This window comes from Myiozetetes cayanensis, unplaced genomic scaffold, assembly GCF_022539395.1.
Source record: "Myiozetetes cayanensis isolate MyiCay16 unplaced genomic scaffold, myiCay2020 scf10, whole genome shotgun sequence".
In the NCBI taxonomy this organism is placed as follows: domain Eukaryota; kingdom Metazoa; phylum Chordata; class Aves; order Passeriformes; family Tyrannidae; genus Myiozetetes; species Myiozetetes cayanensis.
Genome location: NW_026086605.1, coordinates 11,746,923 through 11,773,751, shown reverse-complemented (window position 1 = coordinate 11,773,751; position 26,829 = coordinate 11,746,923). Strand labels below are relative to the sequence as shown.

General features: G+C 41.3%; 1 protein-coding gene across 1 annotated transcript in view; it reads left to right on the top strand.

The window, feature by feature from the left end:
* SORCS3 (sortilin related VPS10 domain containing receptor 3) overlaps positions 1 to 26,829 on the top strand; it is a 289,152-nt gene that overhangs the window by 74,983 nt on the left and 187,340 nt on the right. The window contains exon 2 of the mRNA XM_050338477.1: positions 13,924 to 13,991. Within this exon, the coding sequence (XP_050194434.1) occupies positions 13,924 to 13,991 (68 nt within the window). The remainder of the gene's footprint in view (positions 1 to 13,923; positions 13,992 to 26,829) is intronic.

Below are 26,829 nucleotides of genomic sequence, written 5' to 3'. Positions count from 1 at the left end.
CTTGTTATCAGTCCTGCTGTAAAAGGGCCCAGAGAAATATTTCTGGTTTGGGACGTGCTTTACAAGAAGTAGTTTGTAGATGATCATCTTTGTGAAAGGGCAACCGTAAAACATCAAGGGTAAAATGGGTCTTTGGATTTGTTCTTTAGTATGTCACAGGTGCTTAAAAGATGTGCTGCTCACCCTTTGCATCTTGCAAAGTAAGACAAAGAATCTGTATGGAGGGGACACACTGACACCATCTACTTGAATCAGGTCCCCACCATGCTTCAGCCTCTGGTAATGCTGATGAACTTCTGCACAGTCACAAAGTCAGAACAGAAGACTTTTGGATCTAAACTCTGTTAGGGTCCTTGATTTTGGAGGATGTCATTATTAGGATATTATTCTTAATGATGGGTTTGCAGCCTTCATACCATGAAACTTGGAGTGGGGGTGGGTTTGTTCACTGAAGGATCACAATGCAGAGAGAGAACTTGTGCTGAAAGTTGTGGAGATGACCTAGCTTTACCTGAAAAGGAATGAGCAAATTTATTCTGTAGTATCCTATTTAAGATTTTGTGCTCATATGTCATGTGAGAAGGGGAATGAATTTCACCTTCAGATAAGCCTTGTCACTTGTCTCTGTCCTTACTGCCATCCAGAGACTATTGTTCCCTTGTAGTCTAGCCTCTAATAAAACAGGACAAGCTGGTGTGCCTGGCCCACCTCCAGCCCATGTTTTTGTTTCAGAGTAGGTGCCAATCTTGGGTTTTATTGCACAGTCATAACAGATACTAGAGAGACTGTATGGCAGGGAGTGACAAGAGGGTGGGGAATGTCTGAAGTCCTGTTCCTGCGATTTCATGGCCTTCATAAAGACAGGACATTGAGGTGTTACTAGTGTGGGAGAGGAGATTATTCTGATGCTTATTCCAGAACAAAACTCTCGCAGACTTTGCATAATGGCCATTGCAGATCTTGGTTAGTCAATTCACATTCTTCCTTTGTCTTACTGCACAGCCATTTCCTGCTATGTTCCTCAAGGGGCAGAAGCATTTTTGGAAGTGTTGAGAAATTTCTGGTGCTCAATTGAGAACATTCTAATGCAGAAATAGTCAGTGGGACCATTAGTGTTTTTTAGAGCCCTTCTCCAGTGGCATGTAGTTTTTGATATCTTGGTGCAATATGCAAAACAACCCTATAGCCCCTGTATATGAAAATCCCTGAAGGTCATCTGGAGTCCCTGCAGAACTACAGAGTATTTTCAGAAAATATGAGTCTCTCTTCCCCATTTCTACCTCCAGGTTGTGGGTCCCAGATGTTCTTGTGATGTCAGTGAGAGCCAATTCAGATGCTGGTAGAGCAAAGCACTGAGATTTCCTTTTTCAGGCATAGGTAAAAGGGATCTATCTCTTGGAGTTTAGCATCCCAAATCTTCATCTTTAAAGCAGTCCCAGTGCAAATGTTAGCGAGCAGTCCCAGTTGTCACAACCACAGTTGTTATGACAAGAGATATAGACACTGGCGTGAAATGAAGATTATGCTTAGATTTCTCTGTCATCTGGGGAGAAAGGATTTTTCAGGTCCATACAAATAACTTTTTAGGTCCCTAAGTAAGAACAGGAAAGTGATCTCACAAGGTCAAACCTCCTGAAAATTTTCTATTCCAGTGAGGTTTTCAGTGTGGAGCAAGCCATATGTTTTCATATGATCAACTGTCCCTGAGCCCCAACCAACCCTGAAAGGGTTCCAAAAGTTAATAGGGCTTTGGATTTCTGCAGTGGTGATTTGCCTCTTTTCTCTTGAACAATTCATGTGCATAATGTAGAGTCTATACTTCTGAGTTTCCTACTTTTTCAGCTTTGAAATTCTCAGCCATAATGTTACATTAAAGGAGATTTGAATTCAAGTTCCTCTATTTTTCTCTTTTTTTTTTTTTTTTTTTTTTTTTAAGTAACGGAACACTTAAGTCTGTAAGAAAAATTGCCCTTGACAGCTTTAACTGCGCTGTTCCACATCTCCCCATGTAGACATTAGCACAAGGTATTTCTAAAGTGGGGAAAAAACATTTTCTTTCTTACTGAGGTAAAAAACAGACTAATGGATTTTTTTTTCTTAATTTGCCCCCCAAAACTGACCTATTGGGCTAACACCAAAATTTATAATTTTATTGTGGATCTGGACACAGTCCTTCATTTCCTCCCACCCCACCTGCCATGAATTGGTGCCAGTCCTTCAGAGGTCAATTTTTTGGGGGAGCAAAAAAAAAAAAAGGTTTTTTTTTCCTTCCTACAGGGTCAGATTTTTAAGCAAATATATTTTACTTGCCTTTAGGAAATACTCAGATGAGACAAAATGTTCCCTTTTTATCGTCTGTATCTTCCAAAGCTTCATTTCTTCAGCAGGATCAGAGCTGGTAACTGGCTGCTTTGGGTCATCTGGCTTTAATGACAAACTGGAGCTCTGAACTGGAGGTTCAGGTCCCTCTTCTGCTTTTACTGTCCCTCTCAGGTCCTGGTTATATCCCAGGACTAAGTCCATGGAGTGTGGCTATTGTAGCCCCTTGCTGCCTGGAGGAATCCTTAGCCTAAGTCAAGTTCCGTAACAGGGCATCTTAGGGGAGTGCTCTTTCAGCTGCCAGTCCCTTGAATTCACAGTTTTGAAGTTTCATGTGTTCAAGACTGAAGAAGACAGAGTGTGTTCCTTCTGTTAGGCAGGCACTACAGGGCAGCAGTTGCTCAGATTTCCTGTTCCACTTGCTGGGAAGCTGCTTTTTGTCTGGGTGAGGCTCCTTACAGGCTGTTGTGATACAGATCGTGTTCTTTCTCTCTTGCTGATGTATCTGCAATCTGGAATAGTTAAATGTCAGTTAGAGACAGAGCTGCACCCCACTGCACCTGCCTACTGTGAAAGTCCATCAACTGGCTCATAAAAGTTCTTTGAGTCCTCAGGCATCATTCCCAGCCCAGTTTCTGAAAATATCTAGTGAGCAAGATTTCATGAGAGTCTGCTTGCTTAGGCCCTCCAAAGGAGATAAGATCCAGGCTCCAGGGGTGTTTGTTATGAGGAAGAGCTGCTCTGCACAGGAGCAAAGTAAGGAAATTGCCCAGAGAGAGAGTGTTTTCACAGCAGCATATGAAAAATCCCAGATCAAAATAATTTTACTTAACTTCTTACCGATACAAGACAAATAATAATACTACTAATAACTAAAAGCTATGTAGTTATGGTGCAAAGGAGTTCAGTCACTGTGATGATGGTGAAACGTATGCACCTAATGAATACAGAATGAAAATGAAATTGAAAATAAACAGAATAAAGATGATTAAAATCAAGAGTAAAGATTATTTCAAAGGAATACCAGTAGGAAAAGGAGCTGCTAGGGCAGAGTTTGACCTTACCACAGCTGAGCCACTAAGTTTCAAAGTAGGTTTTGTCATCTGTAGATGGGAACTGCATAGACATAGGTTCAAGGTCGGAAGAGTACAGTCAATTAGACAGACCACATTTTTATTACCTTAATATATAAGGTAATCAGATAATTTAATTTTCATTGAATCTATAATAATGTAAAAATATGTTAATTGACCAGTTAGCACTCAAACTGTTGCTTCTGACCTTTTGTCTGTGGAGCACCCTGACTCGTGCTTGTCTCTTACTTCTGGCACTTTCCAATTCTATGCGTCCTTCTCAGCCTGACTGACCCAAGTTGCCTGCTAGTCATATACTCTAAACTATCACTTATATTTTTATCTTATTCTTCCTGTGATGATTCTCATATTTCTCTTTCCCTGCTATTTAGTGATATTTATAAATACTCTCAGTATGCATATTTAAAGCATTGTGATTACATCATGGGTTTGTACTAACAATGTCAGAGTTGTTCGAGGTGGGGTATTAAATGTGGTAGCAAAATCTAGGTATTGGATATCAGTAGTTCCAGCACCATACCTGAACAATTTTTGCATTTTGTCCTTTTTCCCTTTGTGCCTAAACTTGTCCCTTGGCAAACTGCAACAATCGTTTCCCTGGGCTGTTGCAAGGAAGGAAATAAGCCAAAGTCCAAGGTACTTGGATTTGTTGTTAATAAGGATCCAGCAGCAGGAATGGAAGGTCTTTTAACTGGCCATTAAAAACAGATGCAAGGGTTTGTGTCCCAACAGATACCTTCTTTTCTTTTGTCCCATCTGTGAAACTCCAACTTTTGGACTGGCTCCCCTGGACAGAGAGGATGTTTTCTCAGAGTAATGTTGTTCAAAATTGAGTAATATTGCATGATTTGGAGACAATGATAATACTGTCTCAGAATAACACTTCCACCAAAAATTAACCTCCCTGCAGGTGGGTGAGCTGTCATCAAAGCTGGGAATAGAGTGGGGAGGCTCTGGTGCCCTTTCCTGCTGTGAGTGACCAGCCTGCACTGCTGACATAGTGGCTTCTCCAGCACCCAACTCCTTCTGTCATGCTGGGTGCCAGGCTCCATATTTTAGGGAACACAACAGGTGTGTGTATGTGTGGCACCCAACTCCCTGCTGCTGTTCTTGTGTGCTAGCTAGCCACCTGAATTTTCTTGAAATATCAGCTTTATGGAAATTTTTTTCTCTTTTTCTTTCAGAAATGGCTTAGACACAAAATTCACCACATAGCTTAGTTTCCTTTATAGAACCAGACAGTCTTGCCTTCAGTCCTCAAGGAAAACCCTCTTCTGTCCTGGCTGTTTATAAGATCTCAAATGGCTGTGTTTTCTTAACATTTTTTTCTTCTTTTTTTCTTCCATTTTTAAATGGAGAACTGTCCTGTGATGGTAGTGTACCTACACTTTGAGCTTAAGTGATTCTTTCTTGTTTTATCCCCTCATGTCAAAAGCTTTAAATGGCCCTTCAGCAGGTGTGTGACTGACTCCACAGAGTTAAATTGCTGCACAGAATCTGCTGGTTCACAGATGGTATCAGAAGATAATTGGAATAAGAACAGAGCCAGCAAAGTAGCTGGGGCCTTTTTCATTTTCTTCTTGAACTTAGAGATGTGCACACAGCAGCTTTAAAAGGAAGATAGAGAAGGGAAAAACTATAAAATTAAAGTTTCCAAGGCTTTAGTAGAGGCTACTTAGCGAAGTGGAAGAACTGGGAGATATGATCCAGTGTGGGTTGCTGAAATCAATAAAAATAAATTATGAGCTCTTCACTATCCCCTTTTATAACCTATGATAGGGGACCCTTAAATCATATCACTATCTGACAGGAGAGATTGTATTTATGTTTAACTGAGTTACACAGAGATAAAGCTCAGGCTTCTGTTATTTTAAGCAATCTAGATGCCTTTTCTTGTGGGAACGTGTGTTTATGAGCAGCAAGACCATACTGAAGAGCTGGGAAAGCATCTGTGGAGCACAACTGGGCCTTTTCAGGGCGGTGAATCAGGTAATCTGAGGAGTCTTTGCTACCTCTGACTCCTCTGACTAGTGCTACTCACAAGCTTCTGGTAGTATTTGTGTGTCCACCCTCCCCTCCAGTGTGTTTATTGCTAATCACCACACCTTTTCCAGACACTCTCTCCTGATGCTGTGTGGCTGATCATAGCTTTTATATTACACACCCACACACACGTGTGTGTGTACATGTATGTGCTCTACTGCAGCCTCTGGACAGGATCCAGCTGCTCTTTAAGGACTGATAACTTTGCTAAAGGCCCTCCATTTATTTCTTTAATAAGGAGGTTTTGCACCATCGCAATTATAGTTGCTATTTTTGTGTGTGCGTGCACTAAAGGTAAGCATGTAGGTATGCAGGAGATATATTTACTAAAACTGAGGCAAGATTTACCAATATTTTTTCTATTTTCTTGGAAAAAACGTTATGCTAGAGACATTGTCCCGTTTTAATGTGTACTGCAGATGAAAGAGCAATGTGACTGACTTGCAGTGAGTATACAGCTAGTGGCTATGAATGTCCCTCCTTTGGCTGATAATTGGAATCTGTGGTTTGGGAGGGAGAAAATCTGACTTGTTTTCCCACATTATTTTAAAACCTTATAGTCAAGTTCCTCTTCTGAGTCCTGGAGTCATTAGTCATTGCTTTGGTGGTGGTGTTATTTAGCTGCATTCCAAACCATGGGAAGGATTTCTATGTGCAAGGCATCTCTGAACATATCCTAAACAACCACCCCTGCACCAAAATGTTTAAAACCAAAAGCATGAGAGACCCCATCAGATTCAATTAAAAATCCTTTCTAGATCTGTGTGAACCCAGAAAGGTAAATCTAAATCTGTGACACTACAAGAGGTGTCTCTCTCAGTGTTGATGCCGACGGGTGCTGTTTCTCTGACAGGCTGGGCTTGCCCTTGAATTGCCAAAGCAGAGAACCAATACAAAAAATTCCTGCTCTGCTTTTACTGGTAAGGGCATAGGAGGAGAGAGCTGGGCTGTCCCAATCTGGTTCTTTTTTGCAAAGCACTGTAGTGGTTTTGGGTTTTGGGTTTTTTTTACACCCTAAGATTCTGTTCATTCAATGCAAGCCCTGTAAGTGGGAATTTCAAACTGCTGCTTACATCTGGAAGGCACTTCTGTGAAGATAATGTGATCTGTCTCCAGCTGCCCCGAGGGTAATCCGTGGGAAGACTTCTCCTGCTCTGTCTCCAGCCCATTCTGCTGCCTGACTTATACTGAAAGGGAGGAGGACAGGAGAGCAAAAGAGCACACTGTGGCAGTTTTTGTGCTGAAAAATGATAAGCAACACAGGCAAAGGAGGATTAAAGCAGAATATCTTCCTTTTAGTTACTAGTTCTTGTTTTGAGGACAAATTTGACAGTCTCAGCTGTTTGGAGATCACAAGTTCACTGGAACATGTTTTGCTTTTGTGTGTGATCCTGGGACTTGTCTCTTTCAATTTCAGAGGGTTCTTTTGCCTGCAGTGCCTGAAGCCTCCCACAGATCATTTTTATCTCTCTAGAGATTAAAAAAAAAAAAGATGAGGGAAAAAAAAAAGAAGGAAAAGTTCTTTGCTGTGGCTTAAATTGGTATCACTTTACTTTCATACAAGTGTTGCTCTGATTTCCAGGGGCAGGATTTGGCCTGTGTTTTTTGTTAACACTTCTGTTGTTTTCTTCTTGGTCTTGGGATGTGTTATTTGTTAACTCATGGTAACAATAGGACATGAATTTTCTTCAGCTATGCTCACCAGGCAGCGGAAAAGAAGCTAGATTGGTATTTAAGGTTTATGTGTTCCTCTTTCAGCTAATCATTCTGTTACTTAGGGTGAACTTGGATTGGTGCTTTATCTTCCAGGTGATGCTTCTTAGTTTAAAATATCTAAACGTGCTGAATTGGATTATTTCAGCTATGTTAAATTCTTAGATGTTGACTCTTTTTCAGAATGAAGTGGTCTTTAATTTGATTTTTCATATGTATTTGTAAAGTGAATTGAACCAAAATCTGAAAAATTGATTTGGATTCTTCTTTCTGAGTGTTTCTATGCACAGAAGCACTTAATCTTTCACTTAATATCTCTCTGCCTCTACTTCCTCATCAGTAAAACAAAGATGACATTACTTGCCTCGTTTCATAGTGGTGGTGCCTGTAGAATCTGTTAACACCTCTACAATTTAAATTCCTCACCTGGGAGCTGTGTAATAATTCCATATGCTTCTCACAACTGGAGGTGGCACTCTTGGGTATTGGCAATTGCAGTTAAACCTCCAGGGGAAATGAGGATAGTGATGTTGTACAGTGTGATCACACACACGCATGCAAACGTTTTTGAGCGTGTATTTGTGTGAACTGATTTTGGTGGGACCAGGATTATGTAGTGATTGTTGTTGAGAATCACTGTACCTTGGCCTAGGAAAATACTTGTGCTGGAATGGAGTTAATTTTTTCTTCAGAGCAACCTTTGTCATGCCATGATTAGAAATTGTGGTTAAACCAGTGTTGATGAAACATCAGTGTTTTAGGTAGAGTTGAACAGATTTTCAGTGTCAGGTTTTCTCTTTCTCACTCTGCCAGCCCCAGGAGTAGGCCAGAGAGGTATTGTATCCTATAAAATACCATTCTCAGCAGTAATAACTGTGTTCCAAGTGTTCCAAGACTGGCTTTGCATTGGTCTGCTGGGGCTGTGGGGGAGGCACTGCCCTTTCAATCATTCCTTAACTAATGAAACTGTCTTTTGTCTGGAATTACAAATTTTTCCTCACTTATGCTTTTCTAGTTCTCTCCTCCAGACCCCTGGGGCAGGCAGAGAGCAAGTGTCTAGCTCTGTGCTTAGTTGCTGGCTGGGGTCAACCCACCACACACTTAAGCACAAAGGTATGTTGAGCATGTACATGGCCCTTTCCCCATCTTTTGAGTGTTTATGTGGGGAAAATTAGGCCGGTATTGGTGGCTTTTGACAGAATTAGCTTTGAATGTAGAGATTATATGAAAGAGTGACTTAGCAAATTCGTCATCATGAATACTTCCATGTTCTTGTCAAACAGTTCACCTTTAATTAATAACTTCATGCTTAAAAACCACCTACCACCACCAAAGAACAAAACAAACAAATAAACAAAATCCCAAACCAAACAAACAAAACCAACCAACCAAACAAATCCCAAAGAGGGAAACACTAGGGACCTTCATAGGGCAGTGCTGGCTTTTAAGTCTCAGAGCATTTTAAGCCAATTTACCTTTGGCTGTGAGCAGTTTACTGATGCTGGTTCCCAGTATCCTGTGGTTGCTCACTTTTGAAACTTACTTGTTGGATGCTGTTGCTCTCCTATGGTTTGGGGAATGGCAGATGGAAATTGCAAACAAGCTTCCTGTGGCTGGCGTGGAGGGCAGAAAAGGTTGCAAGCGTCATGGAAATTTGTCTGTGGGCAGGAAATGGAGATTCCAGCAAGCCAGAGCAAGTGAGCGGAGAGCTCTCATTTTTCCCACGTAAATCTGTCTGCTCTCTTTCTGTTGTGCTGTGTGCTGACCAGTGCTTGTCCCTTTACTCATTATTAATTACACTTGGTAAACATGTGCACGGGGCTACTGATGAGCTGTGTTAATCTCTGTGCTGATATAGCAGGATCACTTAGAGGAGAGATGAATCTCATGAAGTGAATTGGAGCTGTCTGAAATGATCACCTCCTTCTTCTGGCTGCTGTGCTCTTCCCTCTCCTTCTCTGAGTGTCCCCTGATACAGGAGTATGACTGCCTTTGCTGTGGCACTTCTCAGCTGTTCTGAAGTTCAGTGTCAACCTGTTGAAGGAACTGCAGTGCCTTTGCACACTAATTTGTGGAAAACAGGCATTATATATCCCACTGTGGGGTATAAGCAAAGTACTTTACCAGTTTAGAATTGGCAAGATCTGGAGATGAATTTAATGAACTAAAGTAATTTTCCTTCATAATAAAATTTTATAGGTGTGGAAGATTGTTACACCACCAAATACTCTGAAGAGCTTCTGAGTACTTTTGTGATTTATGGGCACAGAGATTCCTAGTAATCGTCTGAACAAGAAGGATCCTTTTAGGGATGTGTTTTTGAAACAGAATGCAATGTGGGCAACTGTTTCTAGTTATATTTTTCTGCTTTCATGCCAGCCAAGTTGTGTCAAGACTCAAGACTGCTGAACAGGACAGTCTTGGATACTTGCTGGCCTCATTTTGAAGAAGCGGTCCATTATATTAAATCTGGATTTAGTGGTTCCATATGCTATACGGTGTTATGCTAGGATTTCTCAGTGCCAGAGGCTCTTAATCTGTATTGAAGCATAGACCACTGAAGGTAAGCAATTGACAGGGTTTGGCATTTTTGTCATGCAAATCTTACAGCAGGGTATTCAGTAGACAGTGTATTTTCTGAAAAAAAAAAAAAAACCAAAAACCCATATGCACTGTGGAGAGGCATGTGTGTAAAATAAAGTGCATAAGGAAATTCTTGTAAGACTGGAACATCACTTGGTTCCAAAGAAAATATATTTTTTCTCATTATCCTTCCTCCATCCCCACTTCTGTCTACAAAACCAAAACAATTTGTTAAATTATTCAGGTCATTTAGTTTTGTGTAAGCTCAGCTTGAAACTGCATTTTCCAGAGGGATTGTATTGCCTTAAGGGAGCTGTAATTCAGCCTCCCTATTTCCACACTCTGTCCTGCAGACTGTCTTTCCCTTTTTTTCATTCTCAACTGTCTGAGCTGCTTGGTGTCCTGAGGGACACCTGCTCCTGGCATGTCCTGGGAAGCACAGTGTGGTGTGTGGAGCCTGGCCACAGGACATGGGGAAATCCCATATCCAAACTGTATTCCCTGAAGTGAGAAGTATGATCCCAGAGAAAAATGCAGTTCAGCATTGAGCTGACTTGGAATTAATTTTGGGAAGATTGGTTTGATGAACAGAAGCAGTTTAATTTGGCTCTATAAGGGTGTTTTTTATCATTTTGACTAAATAATGCCTAAGTGGAAGGTTTTGTTATTTCTGAATTATTTGGAACTTTATTCACTTGTATTTCTTTTCCCCAGAGCAAAATGGTTTCCTCTTCATTTAGCTTACAGAGTGGGCATTTTCTGTGGGGTGGCAATTCTAGAATTTCTCTCAGTTCAGGGGAAAAAATGTTTTTGTTTTGAAATAGTACATAAAAGGCAAAATCACCAATTTTCAACTGCATTCAGCTTTTAAAATGAAAACCACCAAAATTTTAATGCAAAATTACTCTGGAATAACAAAAACAGGGTTATTTGTTAGTGTTCATAAAAACAAGCTGAGCTTCTTTGACTACATAACAGAAAATGGAATCAAATGTCTCAGCTTGAATAAATGAGGTTTTTTCCCTTTTTCCTTTTTTCTCCTGTCAGAATTCAGTTTTTGAAAATATGTCTAATTTTCCATATGCTTTGTTCCTTTCTTTTCCTACTGAGGCATTCAAATTATGCAATGTCTTAGAAAATCTAGCTCTTGCCCACATCTGTCCCTGATGTCCCCGCTTTTAGTTTCTTAGAGCTGTTGGGGTGGCCTCATGTGGAGGCCTCAGAGTGGCTTCTTGAAAGGTTCTTCTGCAATGCCATGTCAAATACACTCCATGAAAACAGCTCGGGAACCAGCTCTTCCTTTTAAGGCTTTGGTTTGTATCTTAACCCCCTGTGATGGTTCCCTGGCAGTTATACTTGCTCCAAGGTCTCACAAGGCAATGTCTGGGGGGAAAGTGCTTTCTCAGCTTTCCTTGGGATGGTTGTGGGTTCAGACTCTCAGATCCTCTCCGGTTTTCAAACACCCAAACCAGTGCAAGAGTTACCTTTATTGAATCTGAAGCACCTTGTCTCAAAAGCAAGCAGGGACACAGTGGAAGCCACCTGGGGTTGTGGTGCAGGAATATTGCCTGACCTGGGCCTTCTTGGTGAGTGATTTTATGGACAGGTTGCTGTAGGTGACTATCTTCCACGTTACCACTGCCTCAGGCAACTCCTGCTGTTTCCTGAAACCCTTTGTGAGATATTGCAAAGGGGTGCTCACACTTTTGCTTCCCATGAATTAACAACAAGCAGAGATGGATGTTAGTCTGTCATCCTGGGCAAAAATCCAGAAAAGTCATCCTAAACATGCTTTTACTATGAATTTATACCCAGGAGCTGAGTAGGATTCAACCCACTTCTGTAAAGCTGGTGTTATCCTGTGATTTGCAAGGTTTATAATAGATAAGTGACATCCTCTAAAATATAGGGCATAGGACATCTGGGGAGCGACACACAAAGGGCTGGGAGAATATGGATGCTGCCTTTAGTTGTAATTGCAACTTAAGTTAGAATTACTCTGTTGAAATTTGACCAGGACATGGAGATTTTATTTACTATGTTTAGGGATGGATCCAGGATCCACTGAACTCAGTTGTTCTCAATGTGATTCTCTGAAACTGGAAAATTAACTTTATGAAACCTTACCACAGCTGTGATCAGTAAGAACGGTGTAATTTCAGGCAGTGCAGGGCTTGTGCTGGGGTGCATGGCTTTCTAGAGACTCTTGAGAGGAGTCCCGTTTGAGTGCCTGTGGGAATATAGGGAACATCCTAAAAGTGTCACTTTCATGAGGTGTTAGCTGGGACGAGGCTGCCCTGCTTCCCACACGTGGTTGCTGCAGCTTGCAGCTGGCTCTACCCCCTTTGCATGGGAAGGTGTGTGCAGGGTTTAAGTTGCAATAAAATGAATATTAGCCTTTTTTTCCCATGGTATAGCATTGGTTTAGGCTGACATGGACTTGCATATGCTGACTCAAAACTGCCTGGCAGGTTTCTTTTCACACCCTGCTGGAAGCAGCTTGACTTTTATCCTCCTCCTAAAGGCCTCTGCATGGGGAAATAAAGGGACAAAATACAGTGGAGGATGGTGAAAGTGAATCCAGTAGAGAGAGGAGTGCTTGGAACATCTATTCTAAAACCATTAAGTTGGGTGCTGACTGCATAATCACGTACCAAGGTCCCTCACAATTTAAACAGTTTTTTTCCTGGTATTATGCTGACAGTCACTGACTGCCGCAGCAGCTGTGATATTGATTAATCCTTTAGCATTTTTCTGCAAAGCTTTAAACTCCTCACCCAACAGCCTCTCAGCTGGGAAATCCAAGTGAAAGGTGTGGTGGGTCCCACTGCTGTGGGAGGAGGAAGAGACAGGGTGGCCTGGCTTTTGTAGTAGTAAAGACCCCTGTTTCACAGGAAAATATTAATGAACTCAGCCCTTTGAGTCACATCTCTCATTTGGACCCACCACAGGTTTAGGCAAACTGTGAAGTAGCTGTTAACACACCCCTCACCCCCCATTTCCCTAGATGCTCTCACAGCCCAAGGAGATGAGAGGGAAACTAGCCTGTGCTGAATCCTGCAAGGAGGAAACAATGCTGAAGTATTAAAATGGTGCAAAACACAAATGAAGAGATGCCTTGGAGCTGTTCCTGGAGGCTGGTCCTGTAGAATCCAAAGGAATGACATTAGTTATGCTAAAAAAGCAAGGAGCAAATGCTCAAATGCTCTTAACTTCCACTGAGAAACTTCTATTCTTTCTGCAGAAGTTCCCATCCCATCTAATCTTGGGAGCTTTCACAGAGGCTCCCAAGCTATCGGAGTGCGTAACTGCCTTTCAGGGAGAGAAGGGCACTAGGTAATGTAACTTGTAATTGGTAATATTACATTTACCTGTGAAATCTGAGGTCAGAACACCAGGATATCAGAGGGAAGTTATACTCCTCCGTGATCTCCCATGTACTGTTTAATTCCCCACTCCTCTGACCCCAGTTTTGCAGGGGCATGACTCAGGAATGTTCTCTCCAGAAAGCTGGTCGGGGTCTCTTGGAGCTTCTGACTCTCCTTGAGCACTAAAGATACAGCTGAAGTTTTGTCTTGCTCAGCGTCCAAGCAGAATGTCATGCTCTGTGTCTCTCTATTTTACCACTGCAGAAGGGTGTTACCATGTAGAAATTCCCATGCTGCTTGAGTAAGTGACAGCAGATAGAGAGAAGCAAAGCTCATTTCAGGCAAAATGGATTGTGATCTACATAAATAAACTTGCCAGTTCTTTCCATGGAGACTCAATAATTAGTGGTAGCATTTTGAGAGGCAAGAGAGGTTTACTGTAATTCTGGATTGGGCTGTTGAATTCACAAGGGCACAATTGATTCCATCCCTGACTTTGAACAACTGTAGTTGCAGAGAGGTCAGCTCACAAAGTCTGAGTAATTCCTATTGGCATGTTTTATTTCAAATGCAAAACATTTTGAGATGAAAATAAGAACTAATGGTTACATGATGCATTAAACTAATGATTTTCCTTTTTATTTTTTAAACTATACTTTATCCCATAATACCAAAACTTTAATGGATAAAAGCTAAGCTCTTCTTCAGGTGATTTCAGATGCCTTGTGTACTCTTACAAAATCTAAAGGAAAACTTTTTTTTCTCTTTTCTCTTTCTCCCACTCCCTCCTATTCCCTCTGTAGGTGATTCTCATTCTGACAAAGCTCTACGACTTCAACCTGGGGAGTGTTACCGAGAGTTCACTGTGGAGGTACGTGGATTGTAGAAATCACAGTCACTGGCATGGAGGGGTTGCACTCTTGTGACTCTTGGGGTGACTCTTGTAAAAGGGGGGCTAGGTGGGGGTGGGCATGGTGAGGTGTATCTGAACTCATCACTGGAGTTGAGAGAGAATCTGAGATAACTGGAGTTGCTTTTTAGAAAAGAGATACATGATTAAGCACACATTTCTTTAATGAAGAACAAGAGGGTTTCATGATGTAATGGCATTTCCCTGGCACACAGAACAACTTGGTTTCATTCTCACTATTGAGTGTCCTTAGACAAGTCTCTTCATTCCTCAGAGTCTCTGCTGTGAGACTGACAATGAGAATAAGCTCTATAGATGGTAGAAGTGACTGAAGATGTACACAGCACAGTGCATGAGATAATCTTAGCTGTTCCTCGGCCCTGAGAGCTGAGATGGTAATTTGGTAGTGAATCAGTATTGCCTTGGGCTGTAAGCACAGTAGCTGCTAAAGGACTGGAGATACCACAGTGAGGTGACTTTTCCACTGTGGATGTTCTTGGATGGTGTCTCATACCTGCCATGTTCCTAGTCTGGTGAGGGAGATGGACTGTCCTAGCCTGAGGAAGCATGCTGCTGGTCAGAGTGTGTGTTTGTAAGTATGGGTCTGCATTTAAATAAAGAAAAATCTAAAATCCCTCAGCCCCCAAATTCACCCCTATAAACAGGTCAGTTCCTTGACATTTGAAATTACCAAATTGTTTCATCCTGCCTGTGCTGTGGAAAGAGTATGCCTTGAAGAGAATTATTACCAGGTGTTTACCCACACAACAGTAATAAAAAAACAAAACCAAAAAACCCTCAAACAAACAAACAAACAAATAGTTAGGGACTGGTGAGACCAAGTGCCTTGTTTCATATTTACCTGGTGTATTAGAGCTATTGTGAAACCCGCTCGATGTGTGGTGGAACTGTCAGTGCATTGTAACCACTGCTCAGGTGTGGCTGCGCAGAAGCTTTTTGGCAGATGGTGTCTTGTTTTTTTCTTCCCAACTAATTTAAAAGCCCCTGTTTGGAGCAGATTTGTTCTTGTAAATGTATTTAAGGGTTAATTGCTCAGTAGAGCTCTTGAAACTTCTCATTTTGAACAGTATTTAAAAAGCCTAATTGCACTGTACCATGGTAATCTGCAAAAGTATAAATAACCATGCAGCTAATAAGAGAGAAAAGTCATTTCCACTTACCCTGGTACTTTTCAAGGTATTAAAACTTTAAAAACTTTTGCTTCTTTACCTAGCGAGTACAAATGTGATTGTACTTTAAAACTGTGATTGTACTTTAAACATAATTGCCAACCAATCTGCTCTGCATAAATAACGTAACAAAAAGGCAAATCAAGTCCTAATACCGAGCTTGCAGCATCACCTGGGCTTTGCAGAAAGCATCGTTTTGGAGTTTTCCCAGAGCGATGGAAATGTAATTCATCATCAGGACAATTGGAAGCATCCAGCACTTGGTCAGTTGGGGAAACACGCTGCTTTGTGGGAGTGTTTCGGTGTTCTGGAACACTGCTGCATCTTTTCTGCAGTGAAATAGAGGCCACTGTGGGGCTTGGAGACTCAGAGATGTTGGGAAGTCAGAACCTCCCATATTCTTTTCCAGGGTCTGGGAGGAAAGGTCAGGGTGAGAGCTAGTAGGTAGAGTTCCCGGACTCTAAACCTTAGTTTGGCTCCTTGAAAAATTCAGGATTAAGTCATGTTTTACTTCAAGGGGATGTGAAATCTTAGGGAGCAGCTGTGGGTTTCTTTGGAAAGGACATAGTGGAAATGCAAATAGGTACTAAGTGCAAGAAATAAACCAGAAAAATACTCCTTTTCTAAGGATTTTCTGTTCTATTTGCACATTGAGGACCCTCAATCTTTGCATTACTTAATTTGCTGCTTTTCAATATTTTACTTTAATTTTTGAAACCCTGAAATTTTCAAAAGGAAGATTTGTCTTTGCAGGGTAAAGGTAAGCCTCTTGGCAATAGGTTTGCTTTCCTGTGACTTTTTGTGGACTCAAAGCTCTCTCTGAGACCCCAGATCTGGTGAGTCACAAAATGAATGCAACTTGAGGTAATTATCAGAAGGAGATCTGGGCATTTCCAAGGGAGGATTTTTTGCCCTTTTTGTCCTCCTGATTTCTGGAAATACGACTAATCCCTTCTGCTAACCAGGAGCCCTGCCCATCTGAGCAGTGGTGCTCTATGACATCTATACTGAACTCTTGGCAAATACAGTTGCTTCCACAAGTGAGGAGTGGCTTTTGTGGCAGAGAGCAGTTGCTCACATGGCAGTGCTTCAGAGGATGCTAAGACAGAGCAGAGTGCAATGCAATCTCCAAATACCATCTTGCCTCCACCTGCCTCATGCATCAAAAACTCTTTCTCAGTTCACCCTGGGTTATAGCATGAGAGGCTTCTTTTAATGGAAACCTCAATTGCCATATAAGAGAAATTTCTAAACCCTGCATCTAAATACAAAGACAAGAAAATCAATAAGAAAACATCCTGAATGTAATTAAAAAAGGGAGAGAGAGCAACCAAGGAAGACAGAAGTAGAAGTTACATTGGAAACTGTTCCTATATATAATGTTAGTCAGCATTTGAGTGCAGGAACACAGACATTACTCTAATATCCAAATACATGCTTCTGGGGCTCAATCAATCACAGAAAAAGCCTCTATTTCTACTGAAACAGCCAGCCTTGAAGCAGACAGCTTCAAGGAAGAGACACACACCCACACACGCCCTCCGCCTTGTGAATGCCACATCTCGTCTTTGTCACAGGAGATACCTGTCAGTTGTAGTTTGGATTTTTGTTTTTCCCCCTGAGTTGAGTGGAGCTGATGGTTTTCCTCTTATGATAGGGAGCTGCTTTATTGGTACTTTATTATACTTGCGATGGTGTGAGATGTTTATGAATATGTGGAGAGAGGGCTTTTTGTAGGTCAACAACTACAACTGTAAAAATTATTTAAGCTTTTGGGCATGCGAACCCTTCATCAATTCTCATTGCTTAACAAAATATATAAATGTGTAGTTGAGAATCCAGCTACATCCTGCCTGCTTTAAGAAAAAAATGGATTAAGGGATGGACGTATGCTTTCTGTAAAGTTTTTCATCCCACGAACACCTCCATCAACAAAAGGAAAACAATGCTCCCTCTAAATCTGTAAACTTACATGGTTTTAATTTGAAGAGCTGTTAAAGTGCCTCTAATTCCCAAATCTTCTGTAGGCCAGAGCCCCTGCATCAAACTTCATTGTCCATGGTGAACTCTAAGCACACAGGAGTGACTTGTCATGAAATACAAACTCTGTAAAAAGTAGGGGCCAGGCTGCTTCATAGGTATTGTAGTCCAAGAAGACATCTGTTTAACAGGGGACGAGAGGGTTGGATATGAGAAGTATGGCATCTCAAAGTCACCACTGCCAACCAAAAGTTGAAGAGTTGGGTTTGGTTTTTTTTGTGGGGGGAGGTGTTTTTGTTTGGTTTGTTTTGGGTTTTTTTCTATCGTTGAGTATTTTTCTATTGAAAATATTAGGCAAATTTTATTAGGAGGAAGAGAGTGGACCACCTAGCTAATGGCTTATTTCTTCAAATGCGTGTGTTTATAACAGTTCCAGATCTGCCCATATAAATTGTGATTGTGATAAATAACTTTTGGATTCAGGTGTATGTTTTGTTCAGATAAATTATATGGGGTGTTCTAAAGTTGTATCTCAGGCAGCAAGTCCATTAGGTAATCTTAATGCTGTCCAGTTGTTTCCTTCTTGTGTTGTGAGTGGGAATAATCAGAAGGAATGTATTGAGCTCCTTTTCTTATTCTGTAGGCCTTATGGATTTCGCAGATTTTACAAGCAAAGGAAGGATGCTTCCTCCCTTATTTCTCATCCTGTCTCCTGTTTTAGCTGTACACTACTGAGATAGGATTTTGTGAACATGACATTTTGACAAGTATATAAAGTTGCTATTGTAATATTTAAAATGTTTTCAGCAGTTTCAGCCACTGTGGGTTGAACAATTTCTTTCTGCTAAAATAACTCTAACAGAAGTTTTCCACTGTTGCCTTTTTTAGTATCCAAGAATGTATTCATTATTTTATTTATTTGGATTGCAGTAGCTAAAAAGACAGCTTCCCTCTCAAGGGAGCTTTCAATCTCAGATGAAGACAAAGAGACAACAGGGCGATCCAGCAGACAGGAGAAGCACACGTTAGCAGGGCGGTATTTATGATCAGTGTGATAGCCGTGACTGCAACACATCAGCTAATTGGGCAGTGGGGAGCAGTTCAGATTTTCTTCCAAAGTGCAAGCACTTGCATGCATCAGCTCTGAGTCCCTGCTACCATTTTACCTAGCTCCTGGAGTTCCCCTCCTCTGGCTGTGGTCCCAACTAAATTATCTGATGGTACATAATACCAGCCCATAAATTAACCCATACTTGAAACTGCGTCTGACTCTGTTTAAGAGGCTAAAATGCCGATGAAGGAATTATTACACATATTCCTTCTTATTTTCTTGTTTATTAACCAAGGAATTAAGTTTCCATGTCAGGAGTCAAAAATCCCTAAGCTTTTTGTTACTCTTGTGGCTGCCATGCCTAAAGAGGTTGGGCTGTTGTCTCAGTCTCTATGTTGAGTTAGGAAAATAAAACACCATTTCAACTTTTTCATAGAGACAGCTGCAAAATACAGCAACTGCATTGAGGCAGAGAGGAGTAAAACCCCTCAGTTTGGATACAAGCTGCCTTATGTTGTGCATTGCTCTTTCACTCAAATCTGTTTGAATTACCAAAGGGCTTTAAGCTTTTTCCTCCCCTGGCCTTGCCTCTTAAGCCTCTCACGGTCTCCAGAGCCCTTCAGCACGTTTCAGCGTGCCTCCAGCCTTTTTTGCCTTTGCAAATTTCACAGCTCACACCGATTTCTGTGCTCTAGGTTGGTGTGTGGCACCTGGAGCTGGCTTCAGATAGGGCTGCTGTGTAGGTGTGAAAAGGTGAATGCGGTGTGAAGTGCCGTATCTCCTTTTGGGGAACGGGGGCTTAGTCTGCTTGCTCCAAATGTAGCAGCCACTAAGACTGGTGAGTAAGAAGTCAGGGATCAGGAGATTCAATAAGCCTGACTCAAATTTCCATATCATCCTCTGTGAAACAAGCTAAACCTGAAATAGGTCATGGCAAAGGCAGAGCTTTCTTAAGAGTGTTTCTATCCCAGTGGCAATACATAATTTAGACTGTGATGCTGAGAATGGCAACTTCTGGTTTGTGCCACAATTCTCTCGCTTGTGGCAAATGACTGGTCAGTCTCCACTGGGGCATTGCAGTTTTTCTGGAGTTTGCTCTATTGAAATGCAGTCTCCAGAGAGCCACCATGACCAGCTGACATCTCCCCGCAGTATTGTCAAATTTGATTACATTTATAATTTTCCACTTTTATGCTGACAACGTGCATCTTAGATACATGCTGTTTTCTGGATGATTGTATGCAGGCATAAAATTAATGGAGCTGATTTTCAAAGTAGTAATGCTTCCCATTACTGCAACTTATTTGGCACTTTTTCATAATATTGTGAAGTGCAGAAATCTTTTGCTGATGAAGAGAAGAATTTCTTGTATCTGCAGTCAGCCATCAAGGCATGAAGGGAAGGAGCCAGGTGTGTGTGCAAGCACATCCCTGACCTCTCTTGGATTTGAAAACCAAGGTACCCAAAAGTTTTGCATCTCTGCTATTGCTGTTTGTTAAAGTATAAATAGCCCAGCTTGAGGATGGCTAGCTTTTACAGGCTATGGGAACCACCAGTGAAAATCTTTGTGGTTGAGAGCTATTAGGTGTGGTTTGCTGAAGAACTAAGGGAATGGGGAACTGCAGCAGATGACCACAGTGTGAGATGAGAGATGTTCTTCAAGACTTTCAGCAACCTGAGTTGCAATTAGAGTACACCTTCAACAACATCATAGAATAATGCAATTCTTAATGTCTCTTGATGATTAGTCATTTCCCTACAGTGGGTGATCCAGTTTACCCTGTCTCAATACAACCTGGCTCTCAGTCCTGAATGCCATAGATGTCATCCTGGCATGGGAGCAACACTCAAACTCTTTGGGAGATGCACAATACAACTGCGTGTTGGCCCAGTCCTGAGCTAACTGGTGCCAAATGAAGATCGGGGCCATTTGTTTTATAATGTCATCTAAACAAAGCTTTCCTTGTGGACATCAGGAAATGTATAGAAAGGATTCTTCAGATTTGCTTGGGCTGTGTGTGGCTGAATGTGAGGATCCATGGTAATTAAAAAAAAAAAATAATACAACATTAAAGGAGCTGGACAGAATGAACCACAGGCTTAGCCCTCCTTGAATGGCCCAGACAGTCCCAGGCAGTGCCCAGATCATACATTCTTTGGAGTTCAAACTAGAAGGAGATGCTGTCATTGCAACAAAGGGATTATGTGAGTTAAAAGTGTTTTAAATATCTGTTTTGGGAACCAACAGTGAAAACTAACAGGCTTGTCTTAAATTCAGGGCTATGTTTTAGAGTTAGGTAAACTCAGTAATGGTAATAAAAATAAGACTTCATTATTTAATTCTTTATTTTGCTGTAAGACTAACTTCTGGAGAGAAATTTCATTTGTTTCCTTCGTGATACCTCCCTAGTCCCGTTTTATCCCACAGGATTTTCCGACAAGGGAGCAGTAATGTTCACAGCTTTGCTTTCTGATGGTTCTTTGCTTTAATGAGTAATCACATTAATGTTTCCTCAGAGATGGTGGAGACCAAGGGGCACAATGCAAAATCATGTGAAAAGCAGTTGCTGAGCACATGAGAGTCTAAAAGCCTTTGTATGTGTCTTGGGACGGTGTGGATTGATGTCCCACCTTTGCTTATTAAGATGTCTTATTCATCTTGTTTCATGAAGCTCATTTGTCTTTCGTGAACCAGCCTTCTGGATGGTCCATTTGTTGTGTCTCTTAATTGCTTCATCAATGACCTTTCTGAGGGGGCGGGGAAGTCATCAGACAGGGGGCCTTTTGGATTTATTAATTTTTTGTTTGCCAAGAAAGCTCTGAGACTAATTGCCAAACTTCCCAGAAGATATTAGTTTACAAATTTTAATGACACTTATGATTTATTAATGTGCTTCCCCCTGCATCTGCTCATCCCTATTCCTTGGTGGAATTCCTGCTGAATTGGAGAGAATTAATAAAAACAGAGCTTCAGACTGTAATAGTGTTTTAGCTAGCCTGTTAATTCAAAAAATATAAACATATTCAGAGTGCTTTATTCATATCTGTGAATTTCTGAAGACAGGGGTAGGTCTTGGCTTTGCCTGCGTTCTGCCCCAGAATCTCGATTTGGTGAGGGTGTTGTGTGGTGGTGGCACAGAGGTTCACATTTATGTATGCTTGTAACTCACTGTTCAACATGTGCTACACATCCCCTCCCTGAGCTCCATTCACACATCTTTTTCAGCTTGAAAGTGGAGCTGCTTTGCTGAAGTTGCTGACCTTCAAACATGTGTCTATGGGAGGACTATACTGGTCACTGATAGTGGATGCTGCAGATATGTTCGTGAGAGGAATGTGCTCATTGAATAGGTCTAGAAGGGTCCTGTGAGTGTATCTATGTTTTGATCTTATAGATAACTGGGTTATTGGGATGCTCCTGTTTGTATTTAATTTTATTTTAATAAAAATAATGGAAATTTTTGCATACATCTTGTTTTCTGGCTGGAGACAGGGAAGCAGAAGAAAAAAAGGTCAATTTATCAAACTCCTAACTTCTTGAGGGAATGTTCTTGGGACAAAGGTGGAATTCCACACAAAAAGTAAAGAGAGAAAAATTATGCTGTATTTTGTTTTAATTTTCCATGATTCAGGTAAGATGTCCAGCCATCCTTCTTTTCCTTCCTCCCTTATAACTCTTGAATTATTTATGCTCTGCAAAAGAGCTGCAACAGGAGAGACTGAGAATCTCTCCAGGGAGAGACTGATTCTAATCTTATGTGTGAAGATCCAAGTTCAAGCCCTTGCTCTGAATAATTATAAAGAGAAGTGCTTTTTTATTCCTCATGTAATTAAATTGTGTAACTCATTGCTACAGGATGTTGTGAGGCAGAAATAATAAAAGCTAGATGGATTTCAAAAGGAGATTCAGTGAATTAATGGAGGATATTTCTGCTGGTGTCTGTAAAACGTGATAGTGTGGCAGTAGCCGATGGCTTACATTAATTATTTTATGATATAACATTGAAGGAAGAGACAGGTTTACAGCCTTCGGATCAGAGTTGCAGAAACGTCTCCTATTTTTTGTTACCTATTTGTCAGCACTGAGCTGGTATTCCATTAGGTATTCTAGTGGAATAACTGGGGTTGTGCTGGAGACATGATATGCCACAGGATTTTAGTGGTTTTGGGATCTGGAGATCTGTAAGCCAAGAGAACTCTGTGAGAGATCATGGGAAGAAATCTTGCTGTCTTTTCCATATACTTTCCTCAGAATATTCTGTGGCAGAGTAGAGGGTAATACAAATTTTTGATATGACTATTTTGGATGCCTGATTCAACCAAGGAATTTGAGTCTTCTACATTATAGATGGGCTCTCTCTCAGTTGCTCAACTGGTGTCTGCCTTGGATGCTATCACGTTTTTAAAGTTATTTTATTGGATTAAAAGTACTCTTTGAAACTGTAGTTTAAAAAAACCCACAACAAACTAAACCCAAACCACCACCACCAAAAAAAAAATCTTTGGCATAATTTAATTTTTGAGCCAGTCCTTTTAGGTACTCAGCTGGGTCATTGGAAACTTAAACCTGTCCATATCTCTAGTCATTCCATTCCAGAAAACTAGATGATAAAATAGGGAATTTAATGCCAAACAATATTTCTGGTATTGATATAATCATGAGGATCTCAGTGTGAATTAATGTAATTTGTTTAGGAAAAAAAGAAAGTGTTCTAGGGAGCTGCAAGAATGTGCTTGTCCGTGTTTTCTCAGCTCATTTTTGCTATATTTAATATAGTTTTTTTGTCCTTGTTGATGAATTTCTTTGACTATGAGCTTCTCAAGAAGGGAAGACCTCTTCTCAAAAATTAATTTTGAGCTCCAGTCATTTCCTGGTCATTTAGTCCTGGGAATTTGGTAGAGAAGGTCAGAGGGAGCTTTGCCAAAAGCACATGTGTTTTTGAAGCTTTACTGACCCTATCAGGCTCTCTTATCAGGGTTGGCAGGTAAAGTGTCTTTGTGGTACTTTACCTACTTGTTTGGAAAGTAACAAAGCAGCGTTCAGGAGGGAGTTTGTAGCCAAGAGCCCGCTGCAGATCCTGTGGTGTGTTGTGACTTTTGCTGCATCAGCAGAGCTGCACCTGTTAACAGGAATTGGCTATTTCATCTCTTCTTTATCATTTGGAGCAGTAATTCCATTGCTCTCACTGGAAAGCTGCTCCTTTTGTTATCTCATCTTACATTCTAATTAGAATTGGATGCCGACTGCAAAACTTCTTGCAGGAAACCACACTTAGAGATGAATTTGTTTTGGCCTTACTCATGTCTTTTTTTTGATCAGTCGTTGCTTTGCAGAGGAGTTTGGTTGGCACAGATTAGTAGTGGATGCATTCAATGTGAATATGTGCCAGTATTAATGAAAACCACGCCTTAAATTCACTTATAAATATGCAAATAGATAATCGCAAAATAAAACTTCCTTAATAAATTACATAAGAACTTCCATACTAGATCTGATCTAGTACGATTGGGAAAACCTGAAAAGAGATGCCCAGAAAAGAGTGTGGTAAAAATCTTACAAGATTACATGGTGTGGAGAGGGCCTCTGATAAAGCAAGGGGGTGGAGCATCTCTCGTAGGAGGAAAGGCTGAGAGAGCTGTTTAGCCGGGAGTGGGAGTGGTGGATCTTATCAATGTGTGGAAATACCTGAAAGCAAGGGGCAAAGAAGATGGAGCCACGCTCTTTTCAGTGTCTGCCCAGTGACAGAACGTGAGACAATGTCTAGGCACAAATTGAAACTCAGGATGCTCCCTCTGAATATAATGGCAAACGTTTTTTACGGTCTAGGTGACCGAGCACTGGCATAGGTTGCCCGAGGAGGTTGTGAAGTCTCCATCCTAGGCCATATTCAAAGACATCTGGACTGATCCTGGGCAACTGTCTCTAGGTGGCCCTGCGTGAATGTGGGGTTGGATCAGATGAGCTCCAGAGCTTCCTTCCAACCTCAACAATTCTGTGATTCCATGAAGAATAAAGAAGCACTGGACAAAGGTTCAGAGCAAGTAGAAGAATTTGGTTCTTAGGACAATATGTACTTATTGTCCTAAGTACAATTGCCTCTCTTTCTCCAAGGAGATCTGTGGATCTCCTTGCTGGAGCATGTTTTCACCCGTGTGAACAGGTAAAGTTCATATGGGTTCATGTGGAATTTAGATGAGTTCCTACAATCAGAACCAATATCTGTTAAGGATTGTATTACATCTCTGGCTCAGAATGTTCCCTGGCCTCTGATCAGTTAGGCAGAGATAGATAGGTACTGCCACATACTCTCCAGGCAGTCAGGGCTGGGTAAGGAGCCACCAGGTTCTTGCACTGAACACTTTCTGTTTTGGTGCCACCTCATGCTTGCTGCAGGATGCAATACCCCTGTCCACACTAAAACTAGGCTTTGCATCAGTTTACATGGTTTGTTTCTCTCTTACTGAGCTGTTCTTTTCCTTTCTCTTCCCATTCCCTCCTCCTTTGACTTTTCTGTTCTTTCCAATTAGGCTTCAGACCAAACCATAAATCTTTGATGCTTTGTACAGTGGCTTGTAGAATTTAGTACTTTAACATGGATTGTGTCTTTTATATTGATGTTTTATTATGTTGTGGTGGTTTTGTTTTTGGTTTGGTGTTTTGGGGTTTTTTCTGCCTATATGCACTGCCATTTTATAATGGCTATAAATAATCTAAAGGGTGGAGAAGCGTTGTTAAAAAGCATCCAAGAAATCCTTCTATCTTTCTTTTAGTCTGATCTTTCTCTCTCATTATCTCTGTGGTGTATTCATTGGGCTTCTAATGTAATTAATAAGGGCCTGTATCAAGTGGTCATTTCTACAAATAATATTTACAAAGGGCTACATTCCCCCAGCCTGGAAGGCAGCTTTGATTTATTTACTTACCACATGTGCTTCATCTGTAAAATCTGTCAGCCAGTTCTTTTACAGCATATGCCTGACCAAGTGAAAATGAAAGCTCCTGTAAACTCCTAGATGATGGGAAGGTAGGGCATTTTTACATGTAGGATTTCTGCCTGTGAATAAAAACTGTAAAGGGTAAGCGAGGCCTTTCTGTAACCAGATTGTTAGGGCTTGTTTTGGGGTCTTTAGGGCCAGTTACTTTAGGAAATTTATTCCATAAATATTAGTAGTCGTTTACATTCAGTTATCCCTGAAACTTGCTGTCCAGAAACTTGAAACTAGCAGCAAGTTATCTGCAGGAGCTGGGCATTCAGTGTCCTGCAGATCTAGTCAGGGATGCAAATGTGGTGGTGAATTGGAATAGTTCAGGGATATTACCCCATGATAAATCTAAGAACATCATATGGCATCTGTAACAGGACTGTTACATGTGATTTTATGGATCTTGTAGTCTAGGTCAGGGGATCTGTGAGGAAGATGATAACAGGACATGGGTAACGGTCAAAGATGGTTGGGCTGTTAATACATCTATTACTGCCAAGCCTTACCCTAAAGTCAGATAGTGGTTTTGCCCAGGGTTGAGAGACACACTATGAACTTACCTGGGTGAGTTCTGGTGCAGTTAAAATGCAACAGTCTCCAGCTCTCTGTAACTGCTGCCAGGAGTGCAGGGCACTCCTTTGTACGAGTCCTGGAAGTTCCGAAGCGGCCCAGGTGGAAGTGTGCAGAAACAAAGGGCAACCCATCACTGGCACCTGGGTTCCAGCCTTTTGGGGGTCTGAGGCACATAAGGAGTAATCAGCCCATGGAAAGAGAAATGTACTTAGCATTGGTCCTCTTGCATCTCTTCCTCTGAAATGTTAGAAATTGAAGTGATTTGCTTTAAGAAGGAAGCCTGGTTGCTGATTATTGGTCCTGGAGGGGGCAGAGCAAGAAGCAGGTTCAGAGCAGAAGTTGGGAACAGCTTGGTGAAGAGTAGCCCACACACAGGGAGTAGGTCCCAGTCTTGGTGTGGGAACAGGAGGATCTTACAACATCTATCAGCACCAAATATGAGTTCCCTTGAGGACTTCAGTAGAGTATGATCCACCTGTGGGTCTTGTGTAATTACTCCAGAGATCACAGGAAAGCTGTTGCCCTTGAGGTGCCCCAGACACTGGTCTCTGTAATGCCAGTATGTGGAAGGCCTTGTCCTTTCTTTGGGCTACTTGCAGATGTAAGTGTGACTGAGGAAAACCAAGGCAGTAAGATCATCTGTTAAAATGTAAGATTGCAGATGTAATGTTATATTGCCATGGAGTAGCTAAGCTACAGAGTAAGCAGTGGACCATGGTACATCATTCAGTGTGCCTCTAGCAGAGCAGAGAGTAAATGTCCCATGGAAGATTAAAATCCCATTGGTTCTATTATCTGTAACCAATAAAGGTAAAAAGGATGTCAGTGAGGAATACAGAGCTAAGACAGCACATTTAGCTTTGTACCCACAAGTGTGTGTTTTCTATGTCATACAAGGCATGGGAAGTAGAGCAAGAACAGCTTTAGGTTTGTTATGGCAGGTGAGACTGTGGTGGACCATTTACCTCTCTGAGGACTTGGGGAGTCATCTGCACTGGTGCTACCTAATTGTAGGGGCTGA